General features: G+C 48.0%; 10 protein-coding genes across 10 annotated transcripts; 5 read left to right on the top strand and 5 right to left on the bottom strand.

Moving 5' to 3' along the window:
• Positions 1-2,120: 2,120 nt before the first annotated feature.
• On the top strand, positions 2,121-6,356 carry BX661DRAFT_184936 (uncharacterized protein). Its single transcript, XM_051536632.1, has one exon. It carries the CDS (start codon positions 2,295-2,297, stop codon positions 6,171-6,173), a length of 3,879 nt encoding a protein of 1,292 aa, XP_051390292.1. The 5' UTR covers positions 2,121-2,294; the 3' UTR covers positions 6,174-6,356.
• Positions 6,357-6,425: 69 nt separating this feature from the next.
• Positions 6,426-9,366, bottom strand: BX661DRAFT_184934 (pyridoxal phosphate-dependent transferase). The gene is made up of 3 exons (XM_051536631.1): positions 9,041-9,366; positions 7,917-8,406; positions 6,426-7,645 (listed from the first exon to the last, which is right to left on the bottom strand). The coding sequence occupies exons 1-3, from the start codon at positions 9,048-9,050 to the stop codon at positions 6,640-6,642; spliced, it is 1,506 nt and encodes a 501-aa protein (XP_051390291.1). The 5' UTR covers positions 9,051-9,366; the 3' UTR covers positions 6,426-6,639.
• Positions 9,367-9,553: 187 nt separating this feature from the next.
• Positions 9,554-10,546, bottom strand: BX661DRAFT_184932 (bucentaur or craniofacial development-domain-containing protein). Its single transcript, XM_051536630.1, has one exon. The coding sequence runs from the start codon at positions 10,360-10,362 to the stop codon at positions 9,712-9,714; it is 651 nt and encodes a 216-aa protein (XP_051390290.1). The 5' UTR covers positions 10,363-10,546; the 3' UTR covers positions 9,554-9,711.
• A 37-nt stretch (positions 10,547-10,583) lies between these two features.
• On the top strand, positions 10,584-12,160 carry BX661DRAFT_184931 (nuclear pore complex subunit Nro1-domain-containing protein). The gene has a single exon (XM_051536629.1). The coding sequence runs from the start codon at positions 11,043-11,045 to the stop codon at positions 12,150-12,152; it is 1,110 nt and encodes a 369-aa protein (XP_051390289.1). The 5' UTR covers positions 10,584-11,042; the 3' UTR covers positions 12,153-12,160.
• BX661DRAFT_184928 (WD40-repeat-containing domain protein) lies at positions 12,161-13,930 on the bottom strand. Its single transcript, XM_051536628.1, has 2 exons — positions 13,632-13,930; positions 12,161-13,495 (listed from the first exon to the last, which is right to left on the bottom strand). Exons 1-2 carry the CDS (start codon positions 13,691-13,693, stop codon positions 12,229-12,231), a joined length of 1,329 nt encoding a protein of 442 aa, XP_051390288.1. The 5' UTR covers positions 13,694-13,930; the 3' UTR covers positions 12,161-12,228.
• Positions 13,931-15,348, bottom strand: BX661DRAFT_184926 (S-adenosyl-L-methionine-dependent methyltransferase). The gene has a single exon (XM_051536627.1). It carries the CDS (start codon positions 15,123-15,125, stop codon positions 14,115-14,117), a length of 1,011 nt encoding a protein of 336 aa, XP_051390287.1. The 5' UTR covers positions 15,126-15,348; the 3' UTR covers positions 13,931-14,114.
• Positions 15,349-16,431: 1,083 nt separating this feature from the next.
• Positions 16,432-17,421, top strand: BX661DRAFT_134551 (kinase-like domain-containing protein; the record flags this gene model as incomplete). The annotated part of the gene is made up of 1 exon (XM_051532640.1): positions 16,432-17,421. A coding segment is annotated over one exon (990 nt), but the record flags the coding sequence as incomplete, so codon positions are not given.
• A 794-nt stretch (positions 17,422-18,215) lies between these two features.
• Positions 18,216-20,900, bottom strand: BX661DRAFT_184924 (uncharacterized protein). The gene has a single exon (XM_051536626.1). It carries the CDS (start codon positions 20,806-20,808, stop codon positions 18,292-18,294), a length of 2,517 nt encoding a protein of 838 aa, XP_051390285.1. The 5' UTR covers positions 20,809-20,900; the 3' UTR covers positions 18,216-18,291.
• Positions 20,901-21,857: 957 nt separating this feature from the next.
• BX661DRAFT_184921 (uncharacterized protein) lies at positions 21,858-24,673 on the top strand. The gene is made up of 2 exons (XM_051536625.1): positions 21,858-22,331; positions 22,646-24,673. Exons 1-2 carry the CDS (start codon positions 22,004-22,006, stop codon positions 24,484-24,486), a joined length of 2,169 nt encoding a protein of 722 aa, XP_051390284.1. The 5' UTR covers positions 21,858-22,003; the 3' UTR covers positions 24,487-24,673.
• Positions 24,674-24,859: 186 nt separating this feature from the next.
• Positions 24,860-25,917, top strand: BX661DRAFT_184920 (uncharacterized protein). The gene has a single exon (XM_051536624.1). It carries the CDS (start codon positions 25,163-25,165, stop codon positions 25,814-25,816), a length of 654 nt encoding a protein of 217 aa, XP_051390283.1. The 5' UTR covers positions 24,860-25,162; the 3' UTR covers positions 25,817-25,917.
• The last annotated feature ends 1,468 nt before the right edge of the window (positions 25,918-27,385 follow it).

The following is a 27,385-nucleotide window of genomic DNA, read 5'->3' as shown; positions in this document are numbered from 1 at the left end:
GCAGCTATGAAATGGAGAGCCCCATTAAAATGTTTTTCTTGCAAACAACGCCCAATATATAATATGCCTTGCTTTCAATCACGGGGTAATTTTTTTACTTTTTTTTGCTGCTTGATAATTTTTTTTAATTATTTAGTCCAGGATAACAAAGTAATAATAATAATTGGAGTATGGCCCGACACATTGTCATTGCCTGACAAATATACGTTGTAAATATTTTCATTAAAAAGTACGTGTGCTTCTGCTTTACGCGTAGGCCTAGTGCTGGCCATATATTCATTTATAATGTACGTTGCGCATTTGGTAAAAAAAACAATGCACAACCAATCAAGCAGAAACATAATGGCTGGGCGAGCGGAGCCATATGAATATATATATTCGCGGTTCATGCAGCATGTAAAGCATAACAAATATTCGTAGTTCATGGGAATTGGGTTGCATCGCAGAGCGCATGGGGTTATAGCAAGCTGGTGGTTGAAATAAAATGACCCGGCTATGTTATTAAAATTGAGAATTTGGAGAGTAATTAAAAGGTTGGAAAAAATAAAATGCCGCTTATGCCGAATATCAACAGGCAAACTGCAGCATTTACTGGTTCAAAATTAATGGATAATATGGCATTGAATGGAATGGGATGAGAGTGTGCAAAATATAATAGAGTGAAGCGGGTTGGAATGTTGAATTGGTTTATCGTGAAACAAAATAACAGCTACTTCCCATTGCTCATGGTCAACTGAAAATAAATAAATCTCTTTTGCAGCTGTCACGCTTTTCATCTTTTCTTCTTTATATTGTTGTGAATGTGGCCAAAAAGACAAACCAATAATAAAACAGAGCAGTCACAAAAAATACTGCTAATAGGGTGATGACATATTTATTAGAAAACTGTGTTTTCATCTTCACAGTGGAAACACCTTAGTATTTATCGGAACTAAATTATGATAATGTACATGGGATTTCCTATGCCGTACACATGTATACAAACATCTAAAAGGGGTTAATAGCAAAACAAATGCTATTTTAATATACCTCGAAATTACATCAATTTCTGTTAATATAATTCTCTGGCAAAAACAGGTTCAATCATGAGCACTATGTACCTTTACAATAAATGTGATTGGATCAGGACGTCGGGTGACGTTCTGCATCTGTCCGATGCATCTGTGCGCGCATACGGGTCTCAGCCTGGGTCACTGGCCTGGGTTGCGACCCCCCTAAGGGGTTCTCAGCAAAGGTGACTCTGAATAACAATATAATAGCATGGTTTATCACGATATTTAGCAAAAATATGCATGATACTCAGACGATCCACAGGATGTACATAATGCGTCATTCGGCCCACTCTCGCTGGCAAGAGAGCAAACAGGGTATGGTTGAGGGTACATGCTACTAGTTGCTAGTTTTCGGCATATGGCTGATGGTAAGTGGATGTTGAATTAAAAGATCGTGTTTTAATATACCAAAAGATTATGAATGAAAAGGTGGGATTATAGTGTTGCGCATTCCGGGGATATGGAAATGGATGCCAAGGTTGATAATTGCGAAACAAGCCTCCACCTGCATGCCGATTGATAGGGTGCAAATGGGACCATGTGGGAGTAAGTCAGGGGACATAATAATGCCACCCAAATGTGCTCCCCATTTTCAATGCATACACGCAAGCGCACATATACAAAAACCACAACATTGACTTGCCAAGATACTGGTCTGCTCGCAGAAGAATCAATTCTCGCCAACGGAATGCACACCTGGTGAAGTGCACAACAAAGGCAATGAGATACATATATATGACAAGGCCGGCCCTAGTTCTACTTTTGATTCCCTTGATAATAAAAACTATAACAAAACCCAAACATACTTTTAACACTAAGTGACTAGTGCTCTCCCCAAATCACAACAATACAATTGAAAAATAAAAAGGTACACACCAAGCTGGCTTTTATATAAATTTATTATATAAATTTATTTGCAAATGGTCGAGTATCAAAATATTTGGACATGGAGGATATAAAAGCAATATGCATATTGGTTAAACAGTTTTGTCGATTTTTTCTATTGAACCAGGCCCCGCAACCTGCATTATTCTAAGCTGTGCATCAAAAAAGATAAAAATGAAGATTCCCATTCTTTGCTGACACCACGTGGGTAAATAAAGCTGCGAAACTTGCGCTATTTTAGTATCAGCCTTGCCATTGTTATATTATGCTCGTTTTTTAAAATATATATAAAATCATAATAAACATTCCTCTTTCTATTTTATTTACGCCAGTTTATTTCCAATCCGCACACTAAAGATGTCGGACGAATTCTATCGCATTGACATGCCATACTCGAACGACGGCGACGCCAGCGACGACGGCGAGAATGCCAACGAGGCAAACATGCTGAGCAATGCCGGGCTTATTGAGGCCGTGAGATCTGCAGCTGAGATGCTTGCGGCTGAGGGCCTTGGGAGCATGGTTGACATTGACTCTATGCAGCGCCAAAGGGCATCCAAGCATAACTCTCAGCCGCGTCTGGGCGGTGCCAAGACATCGCACCGCAAGCACTCGGGACGTGCTATTGCCACAGCTGGTGGGGAGGCGGGGTACTCGGATGACGAGGGCGAGGACGAGGACAGCTTTATGGAAGACGATTACAGCGACACATCCGACATCGACACACCGTTGATGCAGGGTCTTACCAACAACATGCCGCAGCGGGCTGATGTTACCCATGGTTTGCGCAACGTGGGTGCGCGGCAAGTCAACTATAACGAGGACTTGGCCTTTGGCGATCTGGGCGGTCCCAGTGAAAGCATTTTTATACCCGAGGGGTTTATTGACGATGACGAGGACAGCAACTACGAGGGCAGCGACTTTTCAGTATCCTCAGACGATGCAGAGTTCCACATGCACTCTATCGAAGCGTCTGTGCGACAGGCTTCTGGATTTGCCAAGCCGCTGACGAAAACCCAGCGTAAAATGCAAAGAGATAAGACTGAGGCAAAGGGCAATGGAAAGACGGGGCGGAATAAGCGCAACACCAGGAAGAAGGTGCGGCCAAAGACGCCCAAATACAGCCCCGAGGTCCAGAGACTCCTGGGCAGCGCCAACCAGAGTTACGTTGATCGCGATCTGTTCCGGGCATTCAATATTTTTTGCGACGTCATTCGCTTGGACCCCAACTGTGCGCCGGCTTGGAACACTATGGCGCTCATTCGCGAGGAGGAAGGGAAGAGCAGTGATGCACTTCAGTTGTACACGGTTTCCGCGCACCTTAATCCCTCTGACAGCCCGCTGTGGGAGCGCCTGTACTCGATGCATATTGCGGCGGCCATTGCGCACGAAAATACTGCTAAATTAGGTAACCCCGTGGCCAAGTCGATTTACAACGAGGGCATTAAGCAGGCACTGTACTGTATAAGTCACGTGACTAAAAATGAGCCCAAGGACCGCAGTGCGTGGATGCGCATGCTGGAGATTTTGGAGAAGCAAGAGGACTACAAGGGCATGGCTCGGGCGTATCGCGCGATTCTGAAGGCCGATCCGTACGATATGGAGATCATCCGCATGGCCTCTGTGATCTATGCCAAGAAGAGAGACGACTTGGAGACACCGATCAAGTGGTTCACCGATGCATTTGCATTTTACAACAAACAGGCTGTTGAAGTCGCCGAGGAGGCCGTTGCGCAGGCTGACCGGATCAACGAGCGCAATATGAGAATGCTCAATGAGGGCACCGTCATTGACGACGAGGACAGGTTGGACGATGACTACGATCCAGAGTGGGCCGCGTACTTCCGCAGCAACCCCACAAAGACGGTGCCCATGGAGGAGCTTGGCGGCTACAGCTACAATGACCTCAATATGGTTGCCGAGCTGCGCATCCTGCGGCACGAGTACGAGGCAGCCATTGTCGATATCAAGCGTGGTGCCAGGTTCATACAGAGTCGCGGCAGAGAACTCCAGTGGGAGGACCAGGAGCTGGACGACGAAATGGACGGCGAGTACGCCATTGGTCCTGATATCCCTCTCTCGACAGAGAACGCCCTGCCCGTTGAACTCCGTGTCAAGCTGGGCCAGTGCCGGATGATTCTAGGCCATAACGAGACTGCGCAAATGCACATTGATCCTTTGTTTTCGTTGGACGTTGTGGCATACGAGGATTTGTACACGGACATTGCCGAGACGTATGGCGAAGTCGGCAACATGGAGATGTCCCTGAGTACGTACCAGTACTTGTTGGACCGCGAGGCAACAAATCAGCCATCGTTGTGGGAGCGCATGGCGAAGTGCTACAAGGAGAGCGGCGATTTGGCCAGTGCGCGCGAGTTTGCCGAGGCCGTGGTCAACGCGGATCCCAATGACATAGACATGCGGATGTGGCTCGGAGAGGTCTACGAGGAGCTGGGGCACGTTGACCTGGCGTACAGCATGGTGCAGGCAGTTGAGGACATCCAGAGGGAGGAGCGTATCCAGCAGGAGGCCGCACAGGCGGCGGCAGCAGCAGCTGCAGCGACAATGTCGGCCCAGCAGATTGCGGCCATGTCTATATCCAGCGGCATGCACGGCCACGGCAACCAACCACTGTTGCCTGTAGAGATCTGGGACACGCCGAGCAATGTGGTTCAGCTCGAGCAACGCAAGCCCTCCGAGAACACGATGCGGCGGCGACGCGATGCCGAAGATGAGTACAAGCGGTGCATCATGGCCATGCGCGATGCCGAGGTGGCGTTCAAAAAGCTTGATCTGCTCAAGCCCCCGATTGAAGAGAGCAGGGATGCCCGGGCGATCAAGGAGTACTGTGTGACGGCGCAGCGGCTGTTAAACGACTGGCGGCACATGCGGGCGTTCTTTCCGGCAGATCGTAACCGGCCCTTTGTCACGTACCGCAATGCCGTCATGTCTAATATTGAGAACGGCGTGCAGGATGGCGACGCGGATACGCGCGGTGCAGCTGGTGGCCAGACAGCGTTGCAGAGGCGGCTGGCACGCATGAAAAAACGGCTGTCGAAGCAGCAGCAGAAGAAGAACGGCGGATTATTGGCGGCAGCGGGGGATACCAATGAGGACATAGATGCTGATGCGGAAGACAGGGCGGACATCAACGTGTCGACGACATTCCGCGGGCAGCCCTTCGAGCGGTGGTTTGACATGTTCTTAATGTACGGCAAGTGCCTGGCGCTCGACGGTGAGCCCGAGGACGCCCTGGACATGTTTGATCTGGTATTCCAGTCCAACGTTTTTCTTGGGCAAGAGGACAAGAAGCGCATATTTCGTCTGGTCATGCTCTCCATTGCCATCCACGCGGGCATCCACGAGAGAACGTACGAAATTGTGCGCTGGTGGTGCGGCAATCAACCGAACAAGGCTATCACCTACAAGCTCATGGCATATGCAATGGTGGGGTCGGCCGGCGCCACGGTCACGCTGACATCGGCCAATATGTACAAGTATGTGCGCCGCCAGCTCATCGACTTGGACGAGATATACTATTCGAAATCCAGCATGATTGACCTGCCGGTTGCCGAGAACCTCCCACTGCTCGAGGACATGGCTAATAATAGCCAACAGGTCATTGCCACAGTGAGCAAGATCCGGTCGGCAGACAAGATCCTGACCCGATGTGATTTCTCCGCACTGCATTCGACGGCCGCACACATGATGTTGGTGGCGCGCACGGGCGAGACATCTATCATGCAGTACACGTTGGCCCTGGCCATGATGCCTCAGGACGCCTCCGTGGCATTGCACTTGGGCGTCGCCTACCTTGTGCACACTACAAAACGGCATACGCGTGATCCTCAGGCTATGGCGATACGCGGCTTGGCCTTTATTCAGCGGTATGCCGAACTCCAGTATGTTACCGAGATGAAGGCTATGGGCAAGTATACCGAGCACAGCGGGATGCGCAGCGGCGTTGGGTGCGATGTTATGGTAACGCAGGAGATTGCGTACAACTATGCGCGGGCGTTCCATTTCTTGGGTGTGCTGGATTTGGCCATGGAGTGTTATACAAAGGTGTTTTCCTTGCCTGTGTCGCGACTGGCTGCTGGTGCGGGACATGGTGGCGATGCCGATTTCATGTGTGATTTGCGCAGAGAGGCAGCGTACAATCTGGCGACAATATATACTGCGTCTGGAGCTGTTGTTAAGGCCAGGGAGCTACTGAGAGAGCACTGCACTATATGAGCGCAATTTTTTTTGCTTGTTTTGCTCATTATTTTATTATTTGAATGTTATTTACACCAAAGAAAATAATGAGACTACAAGTATCCTGCAAATCAACATCCTTCCCCTATATAGATTGGCTAGCGGCCTGGCAGATGTTTAGAAACTAGTGGCAATAGACCACTATGGTTGCAGCTATTAATCAGTTCGCTTCTTCTTTCGAAGAGAAGCATCAGGGACAAATTGGTTCTTGCGCACACACGCTTGGGCTGTTGGGTTTTGGCTTGGGCAAAATCTTGGTTGTTGCTATAGACTCAGATTCAGTTGGCTCTGAAGATGCCTTTTTGCATGAAAAACGGTTTAAAATCCTTTGGTTAAAAAGCTAGAATTTTGTTATAAATGTCTGGAAATTACAAAATCTATTTACACCACAGTGTATTGCGCTAAAAGCAAGTCGTTTTTTGAGACCATATTTAAGTGTATTTTTTTAATTCTTGGTCGAGTACTGCTGCATGAAGCCGAGGTGGAAACGCTTGAACCCATCGATAAAGTCGTCAAAGAGGTCCTCCTGGGGCAAGAAGGTAGACCGGAAATGGAAAGTGCCAGGGTACTGGCCGAATCCCGACCCGGGGACAACCGAGATGCCTGTGGCCTCGAGCATCTGCATGCAGTACAGGGAGTCGGGCGCCTGGCCCTTGGCCTTTGCCTCCTCGACAAACGCCTTGGGCAGCTCAATATTGGGGAACAGGTACATGGCACCCTGCGCGTCATTGCAGCTCATGTTGGGCAAGGAGTTGAAGGCAATGGCCAGCTTCTTTGCGCGGCGCTTCATGCTCTGGTAAATGTCATCCATCTCTTGTTCGTACTGGGCGTAGGACGGATCGCCAACCTTGGGCGGGTTGACCATCATGTCAATGGCCATCTGGCCCGACACATTGGGGCACAGGCTGACCGACGCCACCTTGAGCAGCTGCCCCATGACCTGCTCGTCAATATTGACTGCCTCGTAGTATCCGCCGCGCCGACCGCACTCGCCGATCATGCCCTTGGAGATCGAGTGGAAGGAGAAGAGCTCGACGCTTGATCCCAACTGCATCACGACCTTTTTAAATGATACAAATGGGTTAGTGCCTGTGTAGATGTTGGACTGGTATACTTCATCAGCCAGGATCACCAGGTTGTTGCGCTCGCAGAAACGCACGATCTCAGCAATGTTGGACTCAAGCAGGCATCCACCTGTGGGGTTTCCTGGGTTGATCACGACCAGCGCACGCACGTCGATGCCGTTGGCACGCGATTCGCTGAGCGATCTCTCCAGGTCGGCCTGGTTCAGCTGCCAGTCCTTCTCCTCCTGCAGGTAGTAGGGCACGGCGTGCGCGTTGAGCCGCGTGAGAGACGCCGTGTACAGGGGATACTGCGGAATGGGGATCATAATGCCAACACTGGGATCCGACACCAGCATATCAAGCACGCGCTCGACGGCCCCGGAAGCACTACACACAAAAAAAGAAACAACTCATGCTGTTTTTTTTAGTCCAGCAAGCCAACACAGCGTCTATGAAATAAAAAAGTCCAGTTTAATGGCTGAAAAGCAGGTTTTTGTCCAACCATGTGGCAAAGTAGTCTGGATGCAGAATACACCGAAAATGATATGCGGATGTCCATGATTCTTTATCTGCGACCCATCTTATCTCCAGAAGAAACGCCCCTCTTCTAGACAGACCACCGCAAGAATGAAAAATAAGAAGAAGCTGAAACACTTACCCAGTGGTCAAGCAAATATCGTTCGGGTTGGCAGGGAAACCGTCGCGCTGCTCGATAAACCGCGCAACATTCTGGCGCACCTCGAATATACCCAGCGAATGCGTGTAGGCGCCCGGAGTGCCCCCTACAAAAGAGAGATTGTGCCTGGCGCGCTCAATAGCGTCCTCGGGGAACAACTTGCGTGTGGTCTCGATCATATCAGGCGAGAGCAAGTCAGAGTACTCCATCAGGGCAGTGACCTGGCGCAAAAACGTAATGGGCTTCTGCATCAGCTGCTGCGGGTTACCAATATTGCATGCCGTGATCTGCTTGAACAGCAACGATCCTGGGTGGGACTTTAGCTGCTCTTTGAGTGCTTCGGCGCGGATGGGAATGGCACCTCTGACCGCGTACTCCATGGCGCGGAGGTTCGGATTCATTGTCTCCAGGGTAAGCACCTTTTCCCCCGCATTGGGTGTGACCTTGGCTGCGTGGGTGGATTTCGTGGCAACTATAGATGTGGCCAGTGTGCGTATGCCGTTGGGAGCCGGGGTGCGGACAGCAGGGCGCACGGCGACAGCGGCGGTGCGTGTGGCGGTCAGCAACGAGAACATTTGGAGAAAAGAGTGGAGCGAGTTAGTAGAAATTGATATATATATATATAATAGTAGGAAATAAAAGTAGAGGCAAAAAGAGTGCGGAGATGGAGGTGGAGTAAAACCAAGGCGAGCACAAATGCTCACGCATGAATCTGGAAAAGAGCGAATGCTTCACTCCTTTTTTGGAAAGCCGATGAAAATACCGCACACGAGCGTGTGCATGTTTGTTACAGCGTGTGAGAGTGGAAAAGAGGGTACAAAAGAACAACAATGATGATGACTCCTTTTTCTGAAAAATTAAATGAAAATATACATTTGCTGCACTGGCAGACATGGCTGGATTGACAAAGAGGGGGGAGGATAATATGTTGTCGCAGTGTGGGAAAAAATATATAAATATGACCCCATCCCCTCTAGTCAAATTGGCACTGTGTTTCATTGCTCTTGTGCATTTAAAAAGAAATATATGAGCTTCCATGATGCGTAGACTCGCGAGGGGAATTGGACGCGATCTGCCACTAAAAAAATTTGAGGATCATTCTTTACCTATGGTCATTGTAATTAAGGTGTGCAGGATAATCGTATAAATGTAATGCGAAAAGAAAAAGAATGGTTGGGATGATAGTGTCAAGATGCGTAGCAGTAAGTTTAAAGGTTTAAAAGTTTAAAAAGTTAGGAGTAAGGATTAAACAAAACTTAGAAGAGCGAAGAAACGGATTAATGAAGAAAAGAACGAAACAAGAGTTAGCCAGCAAAATGTTGCTGTCTGCCGCAATCGCTCGTATATAAATTAAAAAAAAAACTACAAATGACGTATGAAAATGTCTCAAAACGGGAATAAAGAAAAAGCTCATGATATATGCCACAAATGCGAAATCAAGCGCATACGTTCATTTTTTCACACGACATGCTACTATTTTCAAATATTACAACTGACAACGCATGATTGCATGGCAGTTTGTGTTCTATTATCCACAAGAGTAAAACACGTAGCAAAGGATAAAAGCCGATCTTATGACGAGAAACCCCCCACTTATCTGAATCGTATGATTATATAATTTTTCTTTGTTTTGGCGCATTACGAAAAGAGAAGAGTGTGCTTTAATTTCCTGTGCCAAATTCGAAACTCACTCACATGTATCGATTTGAGTAATCATAATCATTTAATTAATTCATTATCCAAGCTAAAGTCGCAAAGAATGAATGCTTTTTCACTGTTACTTCTGCTCCCGGGACTTTTCGTACCTGCGCTCATCAACGCGCCGTAAAAACTCTTGTCGCTCGACATAGCCGTCCTTATTTGCCTTGTCCAAATCCTCGCGGATTCCCTCATTTTCCACAAACCCAGTCCACTCTCTACGCGCTTTATCCAGCGTATTCTCCTTCTTCGCCCTGCGCTGCTCGACCATCTCCGCCATCCTGCTGAACTGCGATGCCTTCCGCTTCGGCGCCCTGCGCAACCCATCACTTGCCACCACGACCACGTTTTGTGCTGTTGTTTCAGCTTTGTCGGCCGAAGAAACCTCAGCCACACCTGCTGTAGAATCATTGGGCTCTTCTTTGATTTCTTGGGAATCCACGTGGGTAATCTTTTGTTGGTGTGTGGTGGGCGAATTCATTTCTTGCCAGATATCGTCGATCTTGCGCTTTTGCTGCTCGATTTCCTCAGGAGGAACCGCAGTGCCCTCTTCCGAGTCGTCGTTTGTAGCAGCACGGTCGTTGTGCTCGCCATCGTCGCTGTCGTTGTCGCTTGCGTCGTTATTGTCGTCGTCGGCTAGGCCGGGCACAAACTCGTCATCGGATTCGTCGTCTTCCGAGTCATCGCCGAGACTATGGTTGTTGCTGTTGTAGAGTTCAGCCAATGACATGGTGTAAAAAGTAAATAGAATGGTGCGTGGAGTTGTTTGTGCAAATCGAGCATAAATTTGCGCATACAAAAAAGTATCGAGTTAAATATTTCAGGACAGCAGTGGTGTGCACAAAAAGTATGGCAACATGCCACCCACTCTAATTATTAGTGCATAAAAAAAATTACCGATGGGCATGATCAGTAACCATAAGTGTTGTTTTTTATTATGTTTGATGACATTAAACAAAATATTTTTTGCTTCACTCTTTGCCACACCACACATTTTTACTGATTTCCTTTGTCTAAAAAAACCGACGCACAGAGTTGCATGGCGGGGCTTATTTTATGCTCGTCAGGCGCTAGTGTTTTCGCAGAGGAAATCAGATCTGGAGACCTTTCCCCTCGGGGTGCTCTCCTTATAACCGGTCTAGCCTCCGATTCAGCACAGCTTTTTTTTCAAGTAGTGCTGGCCAGAGCCTATTCAAACATTTTTTTGCACCCAAAAAATTTATAAAAAAAAAATAATTTAAAAATCAGCACCAAAACCTCTGAACAAAATTTATGTAAAAAAATTTTTTGTGTCTGTGTAATCATGCGTGTGTGTATAATACTTTTACACATTCCTTTTCTTTCCATTTCAACATGGTTTTTTGAATAACTTTACACAAATATATTCATTTTATATTCTCTTTGACTACAATGCCCAGCGACACTAACAACAACACAGCGTCTTCGCAGAAGAAGAAGCGCCCCATGGGTCTCAAAGCTCGCGCGACCAAAAAGCAAAAAACAACCATCGAATCAGCCACCTCCTCGGGCGCCCAAGTAGTCGATGATTTCGGGGACGAAACCACCGCCACAATCATGCTCAAAAACGATGGCGAAGAAGCCAACGAGCTAGACGAACTCGAAGGAATCTTCGACGGAGCGCTCGAAGCCCTAAACGCAGATGATCCCACCAAAGCTATTACTTTACTCCGCGGAACCATCCACGAATGCGATCGCATACTGAGGGTTAACGATGAGGAGGAGGAGAGCATGGATTCTAGGTTTTATTATATTTACGGAATGGCTTTGTACTGTATTTCGGAGTTTTCGGAGGGCGAGAAAATGGAGTATTTGGGCTTGGCTAAGCAGAGACTCGAGACGGCCGAGGAGTTGCAGGAGGAGGTTGGGTGGAAGGTTATGGAGGGGCTGGCGAAGGTTGCTTTGGACATGTTGGCTGAGGGAGCGGAGGATGTGAGTATCCATGATGTTGTTGGCAGGCTGGAGGGCGCCCTGGGCGCACTCAGTGGCCAGGCCAGTCGCGTGGCAGAGACTCTGGGCATGGCCGATATGGTTCTTGCGCTTGCCGATAGCAAACGCCTCGAGGATTTTGCCGCCACGCGTCTGGTTGCCTGGGCGCAAGCTGCCCTGGAGGGTCTTCCCGAGCCCCACGACGATGCCATTAAGACGGCGATTGCCCGCGCCCTGTGGATTTCTGCCAATTTATTGCTCGAGCAGCAGGATGAGGAGACCGGGGAGGTGCCGGAGAAGCCCAGGCTGATTGTAATTTTGCAGAGAGCTGGTGCGCTGGTCGAAGGCATTGTGGATTTGGGTGAGGCGCTGCTTTTGCGTGGAGAGGTGTTTTTGAATTTGGGCAACTTGTTGGACAAGGAGGAGGAGCAGGAGGAGGCATATGGGAAGGCTGTCGAGTGCTTTAATGGCGCAAAGGCTCTGGGCGAGTTGCCTGAGCAGTTTGCGCAGTTCTTGGAGGACTTTGAGAATGGGGGCATCGATGACGATGAGGACGACGAGGATGAGGACTAAATCCGATATTCATATTTTTATATATCAAATTACACAATTTCATTTTTAAAAATTAAACAAAAGGGGAGGGGGGGTTTCAACTGGCATACGCGCCCAGTTCCTCGGCGCTATCCAACAAGCAGTCCTGCTTGAGCAATACGCACTCGCCGCCCTTATCCAGATCAATACTGTACTGGTAAAAGTATCCATCCGACGTAACCACCATGATCTGCGGAGTCGAGCTCGACATGGCGGCGATACTCTGGATGTTAGATTTGGGTAGCTTCAAAAACGCAAAGTCTCTTGATGGCTCCCACATTTCCGAAATCACATCGGGCATGAACTGCGCAGCCCTGCCGACAATCTTGCTGTTGACCAGACCCTTCCACGACGCCCTCCTTAGCATACCCTCGAAGGGCGCTGCCGATTGCTGCTGATGCCCTCTTCCTTTACTCCCATTGTGTCTGCCATTGCCATTTCCGTTGGGTGAGTATGAATCGGCTACGGAGTCCGAATCCGCGAATGACGTGATGGAGCTGGCATAAGAGTCTGAATGACGCAAGGTCGTATTGGCGGTGTTGCTGGCAGATGCCGCCTTATTGCGGCCGCCGTCGGCGATACGGAAGATGTGCACGGTATCCGTGTCTGAAGACACCAAGAGGAGCGTTGACGTGGCATTGAAAGTGATGGAGTGGATTTTGGCCGGATACGCGCCCCTCCTGAACTGCGCAATCTTGTGGGCACCAGGCAACCCAAACACCCTAATGACCGTGCCCTTATCGCTGGCAGTGGCCAGCATGGTTCCCTCGCGGTTCATGGCCAGGCAGGAAACCGGACTCTTATGCGCCCTAATGATATTAATAGCCTCGCATGAGTTAGCATCAAAAACCATCACATCTGTGGTGGCTGGAATCTCACCCACAGCTCCAGGCTTGCTGGGCGGCGCACTGAGGGATGCCGGGGTTGGATACGCAATAAAGCAGTTCTCACTGCTGGGCGACATAGTGCAGATGGCCAATGGGTTAGGCGGGGTCTCTATAGTGTGCAGCAGCTTCATGTTGCTGATATCGTAGACGTAGATTTGCTCCTCCAGGACGGCTATTAGCCGCCGGCGGTTGAGCTTGACAGCTAAAATTGTTGTCGGGAAAGTCAGCTCGCAGATGATGGACTGTCGCTTTGTGTTTATTATTTGCAGCCGCCGTGGCGACAAGGCGGGCTGGTCGCCGGAGCCCACGAGTGCGACGAGTGATGTGCAGAAGAGCATCTCGACTGTGCCGATGCCGCCCTCCGACCGCGCGTAGCATTTGCCAAAGGGCTCGCAGTTGTATATCTTGTAACCGTTCTTTGTGCCAACCGACAGACAGCTAGCAGGAAAAGTGGAAAAAGGAAGAGCCAATTAGCAAAGGCTGGGTTTGAAATGCAAATTAAATGAATTGTTTAAAGCCCTTTCCATTTTGGACTAGTTTGGGTTGTGTCGTCGTCGTTGTTTTTGTTGCGTACCTGTAGTCCTGGTTAAAGTTTATAAACAATAGGTCGCTGTCGGTCCGAGTACCAATGTTCATCTTTAGAATAAAAATAGTCAAGCTAGAGCTGCTGTTAGCGTGGGGGGGGGGTATATAAATGCAGAGTCCGGAAGTATAAACGCGGGCGAGGCAGACAGAGACAGGCAGACGGAGCGAGAGCGGGAGTGAGAGAGAGAGAGAGAGAGGCTGTATGTGTGGTGTAGAAATTCGTAGGCGTTGGCAATATAAAGAATAAATAATGGAAATTGAACCAAAGCAGAAGGAAAAAATAAAATAAAATAGAACAAGGCCTCTCTTTTTCCGCGTGCATGCTCGCTTGGTCGCTCGCCCCTTTTGCACTTTATTACGACGTGGGCACGTGCCACGCACAATTGACCAGGAAGGAGGGAAATCATGCGTGCTCCGGGCACCCATTTTTCCTAAAGCAGCACTACAAAAAACTACAAAGAAAGCGCTGCGCTCAGCTGCAGCTGCCGATGCGGTACCGCCGGCCGGCGGCAGAGCCGCTAGCACTGCTGGCAACAGCGAATATTCCACCATGGCCGGCGTCCAGCCACTCGGCCAGCGCGCTCCTCCTGCCAAACTGCTGCCTAACCTCCAGCACGTCCCACAGGCTTTCAAAGCCAAAGCACGTAGACTCGCAGTCGGAAACCATTTGCGCCATCTCGCGCACCAGCCCAGCCAGCTCCGCACCAGACAGCCGTGGGCCCTCAAAAACCGGATACTCAAACCTTGCAACCACAACCGGCCTTCCCGCACCAGTCTCGCGCTGGCTCCGCCGCCGGGCCTCCGGGCGGCGCACAAACACAGCCATCTGGGAGCACCCGCCGCACGCAACAAAGCCCTCCGAAGCGCCGCGCATCCGCAGCCCAATGGCGCGCACCTCAAGGTTGTACGCAAAGGCCTCGGCGGCAGCATCCGCCCACTGCTCGAACTGCGCACGCGTCCATTCGAACTTGTGGTCGGCGTCGCGTAGCCGCGCCTCTGGCGTGCCGTAGTTGAGCCCGGCAAAGTTGGCGTTGAACTCGGTGTTGGGCGTTGTGACAATGACTAGGCGCGGGGCAATGGCGAATATGGCTGCGGTCAGTGCGCCCACTTGGGCCTCGTGCACGTGCTCGATGACCTCCGAGCACACGACAGCGTCGGCATCGAAGTCCTGGCCAAGCGGCCCTGCGGTGGCGTCGCCCAGGAGGAGCGTGATGTGCAGCGGGTCGGTGCGCAGGTCGCGAGTGTCTTGCAAGGTGGGGCGCAGAGCCTGCGAGGCGAGGTTCAGTGCTGAGGAGCTAATGTCCAGGCCTGTGAGGTGCGTGATTGGGTGCTGGTCGTTTGGCGATGGCGACACGAGGAATGAGAGAACATTGCCTTCGCCGCATCCCACCTCTAGAACGCTTTGCACGTTGTGCGCGTACAGTGTGTTTGCTATGCAAATGCGCCGTTGCTCCCACATGGGCGGATCAAAGTGCGGTGCCATTTTCAAGCCTTTTGTAGCTTTTGTAATGCCAGCTGCCAAAGTGCGTGTCTGGACCTGTGCAGGCTTGCCTCGCCTTTACTTTTTATTTATTATATTATATTATATTTTGCAACGAGAGGAACAATGGAAGAGTGGTGCGTCAAGGTGTGAAAAGGGCTTTTCTGTTTTCAATCAACACAACGGCTGTTCAATCCAGAGCACAAATGCTTTTTTTCGTTTGGCAGCTGCGACGCCTCAACAAAACTCAAAGGCCCATCGAGATTGATGTTTTTTTCTTGCTTCCCACACCCCTTTCCTCCGTTTTTTTTGCTTTCCCGCCCATTTTCCTCTGTATCTTTTTTCTTTTCTCCTTTCTTTCCTTGTTCATTTGCCAAAATTCCTTCGTTTATATATCGTCTTTTTCTATTTCACACTAAAAAACGGCGTGCAGAACAGTTCTCTCTTTATTTGTTTCGCGTCACGTCAACAATAGTGCAAGGATAAGAGTGATACGTACGGGCCGAGTATTTGCGCATTGACAACCGCTCAGAGCACAAATAATTTGCACCCGCGTTGGTTTTTTTTCTCTTTTTTTGCCTCGAGACTTGGCAATTAGAGCAGATTCCTCCTTTATTTTCTCTTCGTAAAGCGGTTGAGCGAATATAGGCGTAAAGGCATATAAAGGCGGTTGGGTTTTTTTCTTGAACATAAAGACGTCGTTTTTTAAAAAGGACTTTGACCACTTGGCTTTTTTTTTTCTTCTTTTTTTTGCTACACAGGGCTTGCAGAAGTATAGGAAAAGGAGGAGGTTGTGTAGCACTAGGCCCCGCTCGCTGCTTTCTTTCTTTTTATAGCTATTATCCTGCTTATTCATATCGCCCTTTTTCTACTCTTTCCAATCCCCCACCTTTTTATATCATTTTCTTTACATATTCTTCGGCATTATTTTACACTCACCCACTCACGCGCACGTAAACACAAACGCACGCAGACGCAATCCCACGCACGCACGCACGCACACACACACACATACACAGCCATGCCAAATGATGCAGCGCCGATAGTGCCGGCAGACAATATGGCTGCATCGCTGCCATCATCGGCTGCCAATGCCAGTGCTAACGTCAACGCTCACCACAGCGCAGCCATGCACGGTCGCGGCCGCGGGTACTCGGGTAGCAGCTCGCGCAATCCTCCGACCACCGCCCTGATGCGCAACGGGAGCGCTAGCGGCAACGGCAGTGGCCAGCAAATGGTTCCCGAGAGCCCGACAATCAGCAGCAATAACTCGAGCCCAATGTGCGTCTGGCGCCGCGACGGCAAAAAGTTCATCGGCTGCTCACCCTTCGACGACTACGAGCTGACGACCAAGCTGGGCGAGGGCACCTTTGGCGAGGTGCACAAGGCCATCCATAAGTCCACAGGAACCCTTGTGGCGCTCAAGCGCGTTCTGATGCATAACGAGAAGGAGGGTCTGCCGATAACAGCCATTCGCGAGATCAAGTTGCTCAAGTCGCTCAGCCACCCCAACATTGTACCATTGTCCGACATGCTTGTCCGCCATGAGGGCGCGGGCAGCACACAGGCGCCGTCCGTCTACATGGTTTTCCCCTACATGGAGCACGATCTGACCGGGCTCCTGGAGAACCCAAAGATCCATCTGCGCCTGGAGCACATTAAATTGTATCTGCGCCAGCTTCTTGAGGGCACCGCTTACCTGCACGCCAGCCACGTCATGCATCGCGACATGAAGGCCAGTAACCTTCTGCTTAACAACGCCGGGCGTTTGTACATTGCGGACTTTGGGCTTGCGCGGTCGTTCAATCCGGACGAAAGAAAGGACATGACCAAATGCGTTGTCACGCGGTGGTACCGGCCGCCAGAGCTTTTGCTGGGCGAACGCAAATACACGACAGCCATCGATATGTGGGGCATCGGGTGCATTTTCGCTGAGATGCTTGTGGGTAAGCCTGTGTTCCAAGGCAATTCGGATTTGAACCAGATTGACCAGGTTATGCGTATCTGCGGCTCACCGACCACAGCCTCGTGGCCCGGGTGGCGGGACCTTCCTGATTGCAATCAGGTGGTTGAGTTTGCCACTTATGCGCGTCATGTGCGCGAGGAGTTTGTGAGGTTCGGCGAGGATGCCGCTGATTTGCTTGATCAGCTTCTGCAGCTTGATCCGAAAAGACGCCCGGATGCGGCCACGGCGCTTAAACATCGTATTTTCTTTACTGCGCCGTTCCCAGCGAGGCCCGAGGATATGCCCAAATTTGAACACTCGCATGAGTTTGATCGTCGCAAGATCCGTCACCAGCAACGGGCCCAGCAGCAACAGCAGCAGCAGCAGGCTTTGCCTCCACAGGCGCCCTCGCACCATCAGTCCACACAGCAGCATCACCAACAGCAGCAGCGGCAAAGTGGGCACCATCAGTCGCAGTACTCGTCGCCTCCGAACCGTCGTGATAGCAACCGGTATGTGCGCCGGGAGGAGCCCTACGGTACTGCGACCAATGGTGCGAATAATGGCCGGGCACCACCAGTGACACGCAATGATGGTGGGTGGGAAAGTAATGCTGCTGGGCCTTATCGTGGTGGGGATGCTAGGCGTGGGAATGCGGGTTATGCGAATGCGGGTAATCGCAATTCAACGGCGGCGCCTCGTAGTGGTTACCATCCTTATCCGCGTGGGAGTAATGGTGCCAGCGGCGGTGCTGGCAGTAGAGGTGGTCATGGACATCCTCCTCATAACACCAATACCAACAACGGGAATCGCAATGATGGTGGCTGGAGATGAATTTTCTTTTTTTCTTTGGCCCAAATTGTTGTTATTTTCTCCCCCCCCCTTTTATTATTGTTTAAATACTTTTGAAGCAAAAAAGTTATTTTTATGTTTCAGCTCTGTTGAGCTTTTTCCTTCATGGTTGTAAAATAATCCACAAAACACACATACACAAAAAAATTAATTTTTAAAAAAGATTTGTTAGAAAATAAAATAAAGTAAAATACATTATAATCCCAACGCACCCAGCCTCGGGGAAATTACCGCCGTCGGATTTAATTATCTCTACAAACAAAAATATTTATACCAATTTATATATTAAAAACCACAAAAAAACAAAGCACGTTTGAAACAATAGAATGGCTATTGATAGTCAAGATTGCACTTTGCAACAGCACATACTAATCAATAAACCAACCAAAAGGAAATATTCACCAGGTGAGGGTATAATTCGCTGTACTCCTCAACAAACACCTTGTAATCAAATTCAACATCCGCCCAATACACACCATTTAGCGTAGGCAGTGTCAACAGTAAATATTTAATAAAGACATTTTCCATATCTATGAATTCAGTATCAACATTGCCGCGCAAATGCAGTTTATTCAAGCTGGTTGAAATTGGATTGACTTGGTCCAGCTTTAGCTCAAAATCATTGTATATAATATCATCACACATCAGTTCGGCCAGGCTGGGCGCTTTTGCAAGGGTATCTATAATTGTGCCATACCATGTTGGCTGGTTGATTTCTAAAGAATAGAGATTTGTCCACATAATCTGCTCTGCGTTCCAACTATCCATGTTGATATTCAGGACAAGATCTGCTTGGTTTATTCTGGTTGCTTTTCCAAAGAACCCATTCGTTATTTTGTAAAAACGATCCATATCCATATTTTTATCGCCATTGGAATTTGGCTCTAACGTAACATAGCTCGACTCGATTACTCCTGAATTGGAATCAGTGAACATGGCTAATGTCTTGTATGAGCCTCTGATCCACGCATTGTGGATATGTTTAAACCTGATGGACGCATTTAAAAATCTGCTACAATCGACGATATTTTCAAGCGTAATGTTGCTTAATTTTGGCATATGCAGTGTAACTTTGTGGTCACACATTGCTGTGCCGTCATTTACCCCTTTAGTCGGAGTTTTTTTTACATATTTGCTGTTAAACTGCATTAAACTGAGACTTTTCAAGTTATCAAACACTATATTTTCATGGTTATTACTTTCAGTAAAGTTATTCCAAGAAAAATTGCCCAGGTTTCCCTGTATGTGGATAAATTCAATATTTTCTGCGTTCACTTTGGGAAGTGGCAAGCGGTCAATGGCAATTTCCAAATGTCTGAGCCCAGGCAAAAACCCATCAACCGAAAGCGCAACGGGAATATAGCAAATGTAAGCTTCCAGCTGGCGAGCATAGTAATCTGACACAATGCTGCAGAATATTTTCATGTACTTGCTAGACTCGTTGGATGAAGTCATGGTCAACTGCTGGACATGGGGCATTTTGCCTGCCAAATATTTGGCAAAATTAGATGTGGATTGCATATACTTGTTTTTATCTATGCTACCATCAAGTTCAATAATGTGCCCGTTAAATTGAATTACCAAGTCTTTCACGCAGGACAATTGATTGGAACCAGGGCATATTATTCTTTGGAGACTATTGATTGTGGTATTATAGAGTTTTAATTTCTTCAGCCTTGGGAAAGAAAGCATTGGTCCGTTATAATGCTCCTGTTGGCTTTGTATAAATTGCCGGCAGTCCAAGTTATAGTTCTCGCTATTACCACTGTATTCTAATGACAGCTTCTCTAAATGCTTAAAGTTTATTGTTTGGCCCGCTGATTTGACTTGTAACATGTTCCAGGCAAAAGAATAATCAACACTGTTAAGTTCCAAATGCTTTAGCGATTCGGCGAATATTGCCGGAATACTCCGAAAATCAATCGAATCAACATTTAATGACAAGTGCGTTAGCTCGCACGAAAACTGAGTTGCTGTGAATAATACTGGATGAGCAAAATCAATGTGAACAAGCTGGTTCACAAACAAATTGACCAATTTGTCGTAGAATATAATACGATCATTAGTAACCTTTTCGCCCAAGCGCATTCGGGTCACTTTGGGCATGCAAGTTTTGATACGGTTAGCAAGACCATTGCTGTACTGTATCAGCATGTTATCACCCCAATGCGTCTCATTGTCAGAGTTTGATACGTTAATGTGCAACCTTGTGACGCTGGGCCGCGTATAATTCTCGAAATTCATAACATGCTCCACAAAATTGAGCGTTGGAACTTTGATATCCAGGTATTCAAGAACTGGGAAATGCAATTTTGTAGGGCCTACGAGCTCTTCTATTTCTGACTCGGGAGCTGCTTTTAATTTCAAGCTGCGCAAGCTATGAAACGTAATATTATTCGTTTGCTTGGTGTTTACTAGTTTTCTCCATGCAAATGATTTAGTCAAGTTAATTAGGGTCAAGCTCTGAATATTCTGGCAGCAAATTTCTGGTATGGATTGCGTCGAATCCTCATCGAGGTTAATGTCGAGTATCTCCACTATATCAAAACGGACTGGTTCTATAAGCAACAGCGGCGTATAGCTTTTTAAAAGTTTTAAATTGTGAGAGTACAGTGCTGCCAATTGGCTTGACATGGCGGATACAAGGCCAACTTGATCGATTGTATGCAAGTGCAAATTGCAAACATTTGGCATGTTTTCAGCAAGCAGTTTGGTAAACAATCTGATATCTTGATTGTGAGCAGACTGGAGCTGGTTCTCGTCGCCGCCAACTCCCATTATATAGCCATCATTTATAATTTCGGTGACGCCGCTCCAGTCACATTGTTTGAATGAAAATATGGTTTCTGCTTCAGTAAACAACGAGTGACAATACTGATAATTTGCCATCTTGATGTATAGGGTTTTGACCAGATGCGTGTTTCCAGTGGCCTTTATCAAGTCAATGTTTGTATTGATAAGCTTGCTTCCAGTGGTCTTATTGTCTGAATGGTCGATAAATCCAGTCTTGTGCTGGTCGTAGCCGTTCATTATAGCATTGTGGTATACTAAACTTTCTGCAATTTTTCTCCACTTGCGACAGACACCCAGAACTGGCAGGCTGTTTACCCAGTTGTCGATATCCTTTTCGCTGGTATTTACAGCCTCGCATAGAATTAGGTCGAGAACGACAAACGGAAGACGGCTAAAGCTGGACATTGTTCTAGAAAAACAATAGTAAAAGTAGTTGGCAGAGTAGTCTAAAAAATTGTAATGCTTGTGAAAGTAAAAAATCACTTGGTTGAGAGTAGAGAAAATAAAATAAATATGATTTTTCAGTTTTCAAAAAAAAATAACTTGGCAAATAATGCTACCCCGTGTGTCTTGTTTCTCTTTTATTTAAAGGGGAAAATGTATTAAATAAAAGAAACAATTTTAGCAATGTAAAGGAGCTTGATGTACATTTGTGTTTTGTGTTTTGTGCTTTGTGCTTTTAATTATTAGAGATATACAACTGTTTATCTATTATAAGAAAAATGGCACTGCGTATTCAAAACGACAGTAAAAAGGTAATCAGCGTTTTAATTTACGAGCGGAATTATCATTTTTGATTACCCTTTGGTCTCAAGCTTTATTTCAACGCAATTGCTGAATCTGTGCCACAAAAGAACACTTGTCACTTCTGTGAATCAGTTTTGATACATTTGGACATATGCCCAAATCTCAACAGGGTAACTTTTTTTCATAATGATGGTCACTTCTCTCCCCCATACATTCTGCAGATGATTGCAAAAAAAATTTTCTTTGCATTCTCAACTTTCCCACCAGCGGCTTGGGCGTGCCCGCTGCGCTCAGGATCTCAAAGCAGAAATAACACGAAAATCGCAGCTCGAAAAATTTGAACCGATGCAAAAAAATTGAAATACAAAAAAATTGAATTCTAAACAATCTGTTTTCGCTTTTCATTTCTATTTAGCTCGCATTTCATTATTTATACACCCATCCACCCCCCTCTGTCGAATCGACCTATCCGCAGATAGATAAGAACACACCGCCGTGTTATACATTCAATATTTGCTCTTCCCGAATCGTCTCTAACATACAAATGTCGGATATCGGAGCTCTTGTTTCTAAACTCAGCACAATGGGTTTCAGCGATCCTCCCGTGGAGCACGCCGCCGTGGATAGCGTCGACCAGTGGGCCGAGGCTCTCTCGACTGTCAGCGGTCTGCCCAGCAAGTACACGCTGACCAAGACGCTTATTTTCAAGCCCAAGCAGCCCAAGTCCGAGGCCATCGCGCCCGTTGTGGTCATTGCCAAGGATGTGAGCGCGACCAACTCGAAGACCATTGGTACTGAGCTCAAGCTCAAGGATCTGCGCTTTGCTAGCGACGATATTCTCAGTGGCATCTTCCAGACTGCCAAGGGATCAGGTAAAAAAACATTTGACATGCCGCAATGTGCTCTTTTTTCACGAGAACATGTCTGTCTGCCTGCCTGCTCTGTGCTTTGTTTCATGAGTCACATTTTTTTGTAGATGTGCCTTCCCCCCTTTCCTCTGTTGATCGCGTTCATTTTTATATTCATGTTAATGCGCGCGTGCTCATCAAGGGCTTTTTTGGTGGTGACGCAAACTATAGTCCTGCGCATGGTTTCATGCACACTCTGCAGACCACGACCGAAAAAATCACCAAATGGCAATTCGCTGACATCTATCTATTTTGTTTTTGTTTGCACCACTATATAGTCTCGCCCTTTGCCCTGTCCCAGGTTCCCAAGGAGAACATTGGCAGCGTGCGCGTCGTCATCGATAAGGCTCTGCTGAACGACACCACCGGCAAAATTGCATTCCATCCCCTGGACAGCTCACGCACCGTATTTATCAGCAACGAGACTTTGAAGTCTTTCATCAAGTCAGTCGAGGGACTTACCCATGTTATTGAGATGGACTTTGCCGCAGCCGCTGCCGCCCCTGCCGCCGCCCCTGCCGCTGCCAAAGCTAGCCGCCCCGCTGCTGCCGCTGCCGCTCCCAAGGCCGAGGAGGTCTCTGGAACCAAGCTGGGTCTTGATGTCACCAAGGAGGGTGATTTTAGCACATGGTACAGACAGATGCTGATGAAAGCTGAGATGTACGATAACTACCCCATTTCCGGCTGCTTTATTCTGCGTCCTCTGGCGTACTTTATCTGGCAGGAGATCCAGAAGTTCCTCGATGCTGGCATTATGTCAATGGGTGTCAAGAACTCCTACTTCCCCATGTTTATCCCGGGTGATGTGCTGGAGCGTGAGAAGGACCACATTGAAGGCTTTGCGCCCGAGGTTGCTTGGGTCACCCGCGCCGGATCGACCGAGCTCGCTGAGCCCATCGCCATCCGTCCGACATCCGAGACTGTCATGTACCCCTACTTCGCCAAGTGGATCCGCTCCCACCGCGATCTTCCCTTGAAGCTCAACCAGTGGTGCAGTGTTGTGCGTTGGGAGTTCAAGAACCCCACTCCTTTCCTGCGCACCCGCGAGTTCCTGTGGCAGGAGGGGCACTGCGCACATTTGACCAAGGACGGCGCTATGACTGAGGTTCGCGAGATCCTAACTCTGTACCGCCGTGTCTATGAGGAGCTGCTGGCCGTTCCCGTCATTGAGGGTGTCAAGTCCGAGAATGAGAAGTTTGCTGGTGGCGATGCCACCACCACCGTCGAGGGATTTATCCCGGCCACTGGCCGCGGTATCCAGGGCGGCACGTCGCATTACCTGGGCCAGAACTTCTCCAAGATGTTCAAAATCTCCGTCGAGGACCCCGAGTCCACCGGCGCCGACCGCCCCAAGCTCTTTGTTCACCAGACCTCTTGGGGTTTGTCGACGCGCACCATCGGTGTGATGGCCATGATTCATGGCGACAACAAGGGTATGGTCATGCCTCCGCGCGTGGCCGAGACCCAGGTTGTCATCGTCCCCTGTGGCTTGAGCTCCAAGCAGACCGACGAGGAGCGCTGCGAGATTGAGAATGCCTGCCTCAACGTCGAGGCCCGCCTCAAGATGCTTGGCGTTCGCGCCGAGGCCGATCTACGCGAGAACTACACCCCTGGCTTCAAGTTCAGCCACTGGGAGATGCGCGGTGTGCCCATCCGCCTTGAGATTGGCCCCAAGGATCTTGTGAACCAGTCCGTGACCTTTGTCCGCCGCGACACCTCTGCCAAGGGACAGATGGCCTTTGAGGGTATGGAGGCAGCCATCCAGCTGCTGCTTATCAAGATCCACGATGAGATGCTGGCCAGGGCTCGTAAGGAAATGGAAGATCACACGAAGATTGTGCTCAAATGGGCGGACTTTGTGCCAGCACTGAACAAGAAGTGCATGGTTTTGATCCCTTGGTGCGAGAGATCTGAGTGCGAGGACCAGATTAAGGCCCGTAGCACCAGAGACGAACTGCAGGATCAGCTCGAGGACGAGAAGGAGCCCTCGATGGGCGCAAAGTCCCTGTGCCTGCCCTACAAGCAGCCCGAGAACCCTCCCCTTGTTCATGGCCAAACCAAGTGCGTTCAGTGCGGTGAGGATGCCAAGCGCTACGCCCTGTTCGGTCGCTCATACTAATTGCGAATAGCGTACGATGTTTGGACTGCAAGCTGCGATGATACAATCAATATTTTTTACAGGCAGAATGCACAATACAAATTAAATCTCAAATGAATGCGTGAAATCTGGCATGTACTGTTGACCAGTATTTTTTGTTTAGTTTTTTTAACGACTATTTTCGACATATGGATTGCGACAAAATGGGAAGCATTGTTAAATTAATTGCATAAGAGATTGCAACAAAGGGAAATAAAAGGCAGCCAAAACAAGAAAAATACACCTGAGTACTTCATTTTCAATCCAACAAAGACCTTGGTAAAAAAAGACGGAAAGCAAGCCAGCACAAATTATCTTGTTCATTTTCCTCTCTTTCCCTTTTTTGCTTTCATAACTAATATATATACCCTTTTCTTTAAATAAATTCTACGATTGTCATAATCCTCAAGCACGCTGCACATTCACGACCTACCACTGGTGATTATACAGCTAATATTGGACTACGCATCGAAAACTGGGAAGATATGCACAACTCGGAAATGAGGACAAACGCTTCGTTTGCTCTCAGTCTGCCCCTCGTGGAGAATACTAGCCATGCGCAAGATTTACAAAAAAAGTGCACATCCTTGTAGGAGAATCCGATGATCCGGAAGACGCTGCTGATTTGACAAATATCGGTTTGTTCAAGACCACCAACATGACACCCTTTGTCAGAAATGTGTATGTCATTTTGGACAACCAGATAAGCCTCGAACGCTTTCTCGACAAATATATGGATTTGTTTAATTTTGATATATATGACTGGTCAAGTGCATGTTATATTGGCATGGTGATCAATGAGCTCACCGAAAAGACAAATGAGCTGGTCATGGATGAGCCCCACAGCGGGTTAACGTCAGAGTTTTCTAGCTTTGCCGACAGACTGATGGCAAACATGCCCAATGTGGCAAACCTTTGGTTTAACATCAACCCAACTACTAACCTAAACATATTGGTCACCAGCAGGCCTATCAACGGATTCCAAAACTTGAACAGCATACAAAGCAGCCGCTACACGTTATTTGACTCCAAGCAACAGTTTACTAACCTCACGCAACTGACAATCAAATACATGCCCAACACTGAGTTTGTATTCCTATCCATAACCCCAGCTATTATCCGGTCTATGGATATCAACAATGTCCCCCCTGCTTTTTCGTGGCATTTACTTTTGCAAGACCCATCGGCAAACAAGCTGGTGTTTGAGTTATCAACTTTTCTCGACTTGAGGTTTATGAACTTGGAAGACCAACAAAGGTCAAATGGTTCGAATACGCACGCTATTCAGCACAATGCTACCTGGAACTTGTAGGTTCATTTCCCAAAGCTTTCAAAACTATTTATTAGAAACAAAACAAGTGCAGCTTTCAACTCGTCCATATATGTGACATCAGAAATGGGGGCCGAGTCACGTGACAGCGCAGACGCGTAAAATATGTTTATGATATTTTACGCGTACGGCGAATTCTGAATAGTGAGCTCTTTAGCTCTTCCCGTAGTCTCATTTCTATTAATATATATTATAGCTAGTCCAAATCGCATTACATTTGGTAGCACCTCGAGTTCGAAAACCCGCGCTTCCTCATCAACGACTGACTGACCGACAGACAAACTGGTTAATATATATATATAAAACAAAAAAAAAAAAAAAAAAAAAAAAAAAAAACAGTAACCATGACTGGAATGTCGCCATACGAATCGGCAATGAGATTCAGCCCGACACTGGCACCAGACGAGGACAACGCAGAGAAGGTGGCAATTGCCGTTGGACCCTGGGTGAGAGATACTGAGGAACACTTTATCCACGCAAAGCTAGACGAGAGTGAGTGGGTATTTGTAGCCTCACACAAGATCCCAACAGACAAGAAAAACGAGTACCGCAGACACTGTACAGAACACAACAAGGACCACCGCGACTGGGGAACGTTCAAGGAGTTCCTGACAACTACATACTCGCGTGCAGTGTCATACTATGACACACTGCACAAATACTACCACCTACAACAGCCTGGGACATTAGAGACCTTAGAGGAGTTTGTGGTGCAATTCAAGTACCTCGCGGAAATTCTGGAATTCAAACTCTCAGACAGGCATGTGACCACGACCTTCCTCATGAAGCTACCACCAATGCTCAACCAGCAGATTCTGAGCGAATCGACAAGCTCGACAGTATACGAGATTGATGCACTGACTTCCCGTGCCAGAGCCTTCCTGCGCATTCATGGCCGTCATGATAATACAGCTATGAATGTGGATGCAATAATGGTGAATGCAGTGCAGACAGAAAGGAGACGCAGTGGCCTGCCGCCATTTGCAAGTGTCTCCAAGCAGTCGGGCTGTACCAAGGAGATGTTTGAGAAGTGGGCTGCCAACAACGTGTGCCTTGGGTGTGGCAGTGATGAACACAAGTGGCATCGCTGCCCTAAGAATACACACCCAAAAGCAAGAAGGGCATGAGTGGATGTGAGTCCTCTGCCCTTATCATCTCTGAAATTGCCGTTTGCCCCCCAAATAAAACCGCTATTAACAGACAAACCTCACCTGAGCCCCAACTGATTTTAAATGCAACTATAGACACCAAAGCCATCCGTGTGCTCATCGACAATGGATCACAAATTACCATCATCAACGAACAGACCCGCGACCGACTTAAACTGAAATCCGAACGACTACAACACAGCCAACCAATACAACTGGCCAATGGCGCACACTACAAGGACTGCACCGAGTCGTGCACAGTAACGCTGCGCCTCCTGAGCAACCTAACAATTACAGTACATTGCCTTGTTCTCCCAGTTTCCGAAGATATAATATTAGGAAATAATTGGCTAAAAAAACACAAGGCCACGATCCACAGCCACCTTGACAAGGTGACATTTGA

This window comes from Kickxella alabastrina (assembly GCF_025024165.1).
Source record: "Kickxella alabastrina strain RSA 675 chromosome Unknown BX661scaffold_17, whole genome shotgun sequence".
NCBI classification, from domain to species: Eukaryota; Fungi; Kickxellomycota; class Kickxellomycetes; order Kickxellales; family Kickxellaceae; genus Kickxella; species Kickxella alabastrina.
The sequence above is the reverse complement of the archived record's forward strand: the minus strand, read 5'-3'. Positions and strand labels throughout refer to the sequence as shown.

Excerpts from the sequence above, each read along its gene's own strand:
- BX661DRAFT_184921 (XM_051536625.1), top strand. The coding sequence starts at position 22,004 with ATGTCGGATATCGGAGCTCTTGTTTCTAAACTCAGCACAATGGGTTTC. Across the intron at positions 22,332-22,645 it reads CCAGACTGCCAAGGGATCAG|TCTCGCCCTTTGCCCTGTCC; the intron begins GTAAAAAAACAT and ends ACCACTATATAG.
- BX661DRAFT_184931 (XM_051536629.1), top strand. The coding sequence starts at position 11,043 with ATGCCCAGCGACACTAACAACAACACAGCGTCTTCGCAGAAGAAGAAG.
- BX661DRAFT_184932 (XM_051536630.1), bottom strand. The coding sequence starts at position 10,362 with ATGTCATTGGCTGAACTCTACAACAGCAACAACCATAGTCTCGGCGAT.
- BX661DRAFT_184928 (XM_051536628.1), bottom strand. The coding sequence starts at position 13,693 with ATGAACATTGGTACTCGGACCGACAGCGACCTATTGTTTATAAACTTT. Across the intron at positions 13,496-13,631 it reads AACTTTAACCAGGACTACAG|CTGTCTGTCGGTTGGCACAA; the intron begins GTACGCAACAAA and ends TTTTCCTGCTAG.
- BX661DRAFT_184936 (XM_051536632.1), top strand. The coding sequence starts at position 2,295 with ATGTCGGACGAATTCTATCGCATTGACATGCCATACTCGAACGACGGC.
- BX661DRAFT_184920 (XM_051536624.1), top strand. The coding sequence starts at position 25,163 with ATGACACCCTTTGTCAGAAATGTGTATGTCATTTTGGACAACCAGATA.
- BX661DRAFT_184926 (XM_051536627.1), bottom strand. The coding sequence starts at position 15,125 with ATGGCACCGCACTTTGATCCGCCCATGTGGGAGCAACGGCGCATTTGC.
- BX661DRAFT_184934 (XM_051536631.1), bottom strand. Across the intron at positions 7,646-7,916 it reads GATATTTGCTTGACCACTGG|TGCTTCCGGGGCCGTCGAGC; the intron begins GTAAGTGTTTCA and ends TTTTGTGTGTAG.
- BX661DRAFT_184924 (XM_051536626.1), bottom strand. The coding sequence starts at position 20,808 with ATGGCAAATTATCAGTATTGTCACTCGTTGTTTACTGAAGCAGAAACC.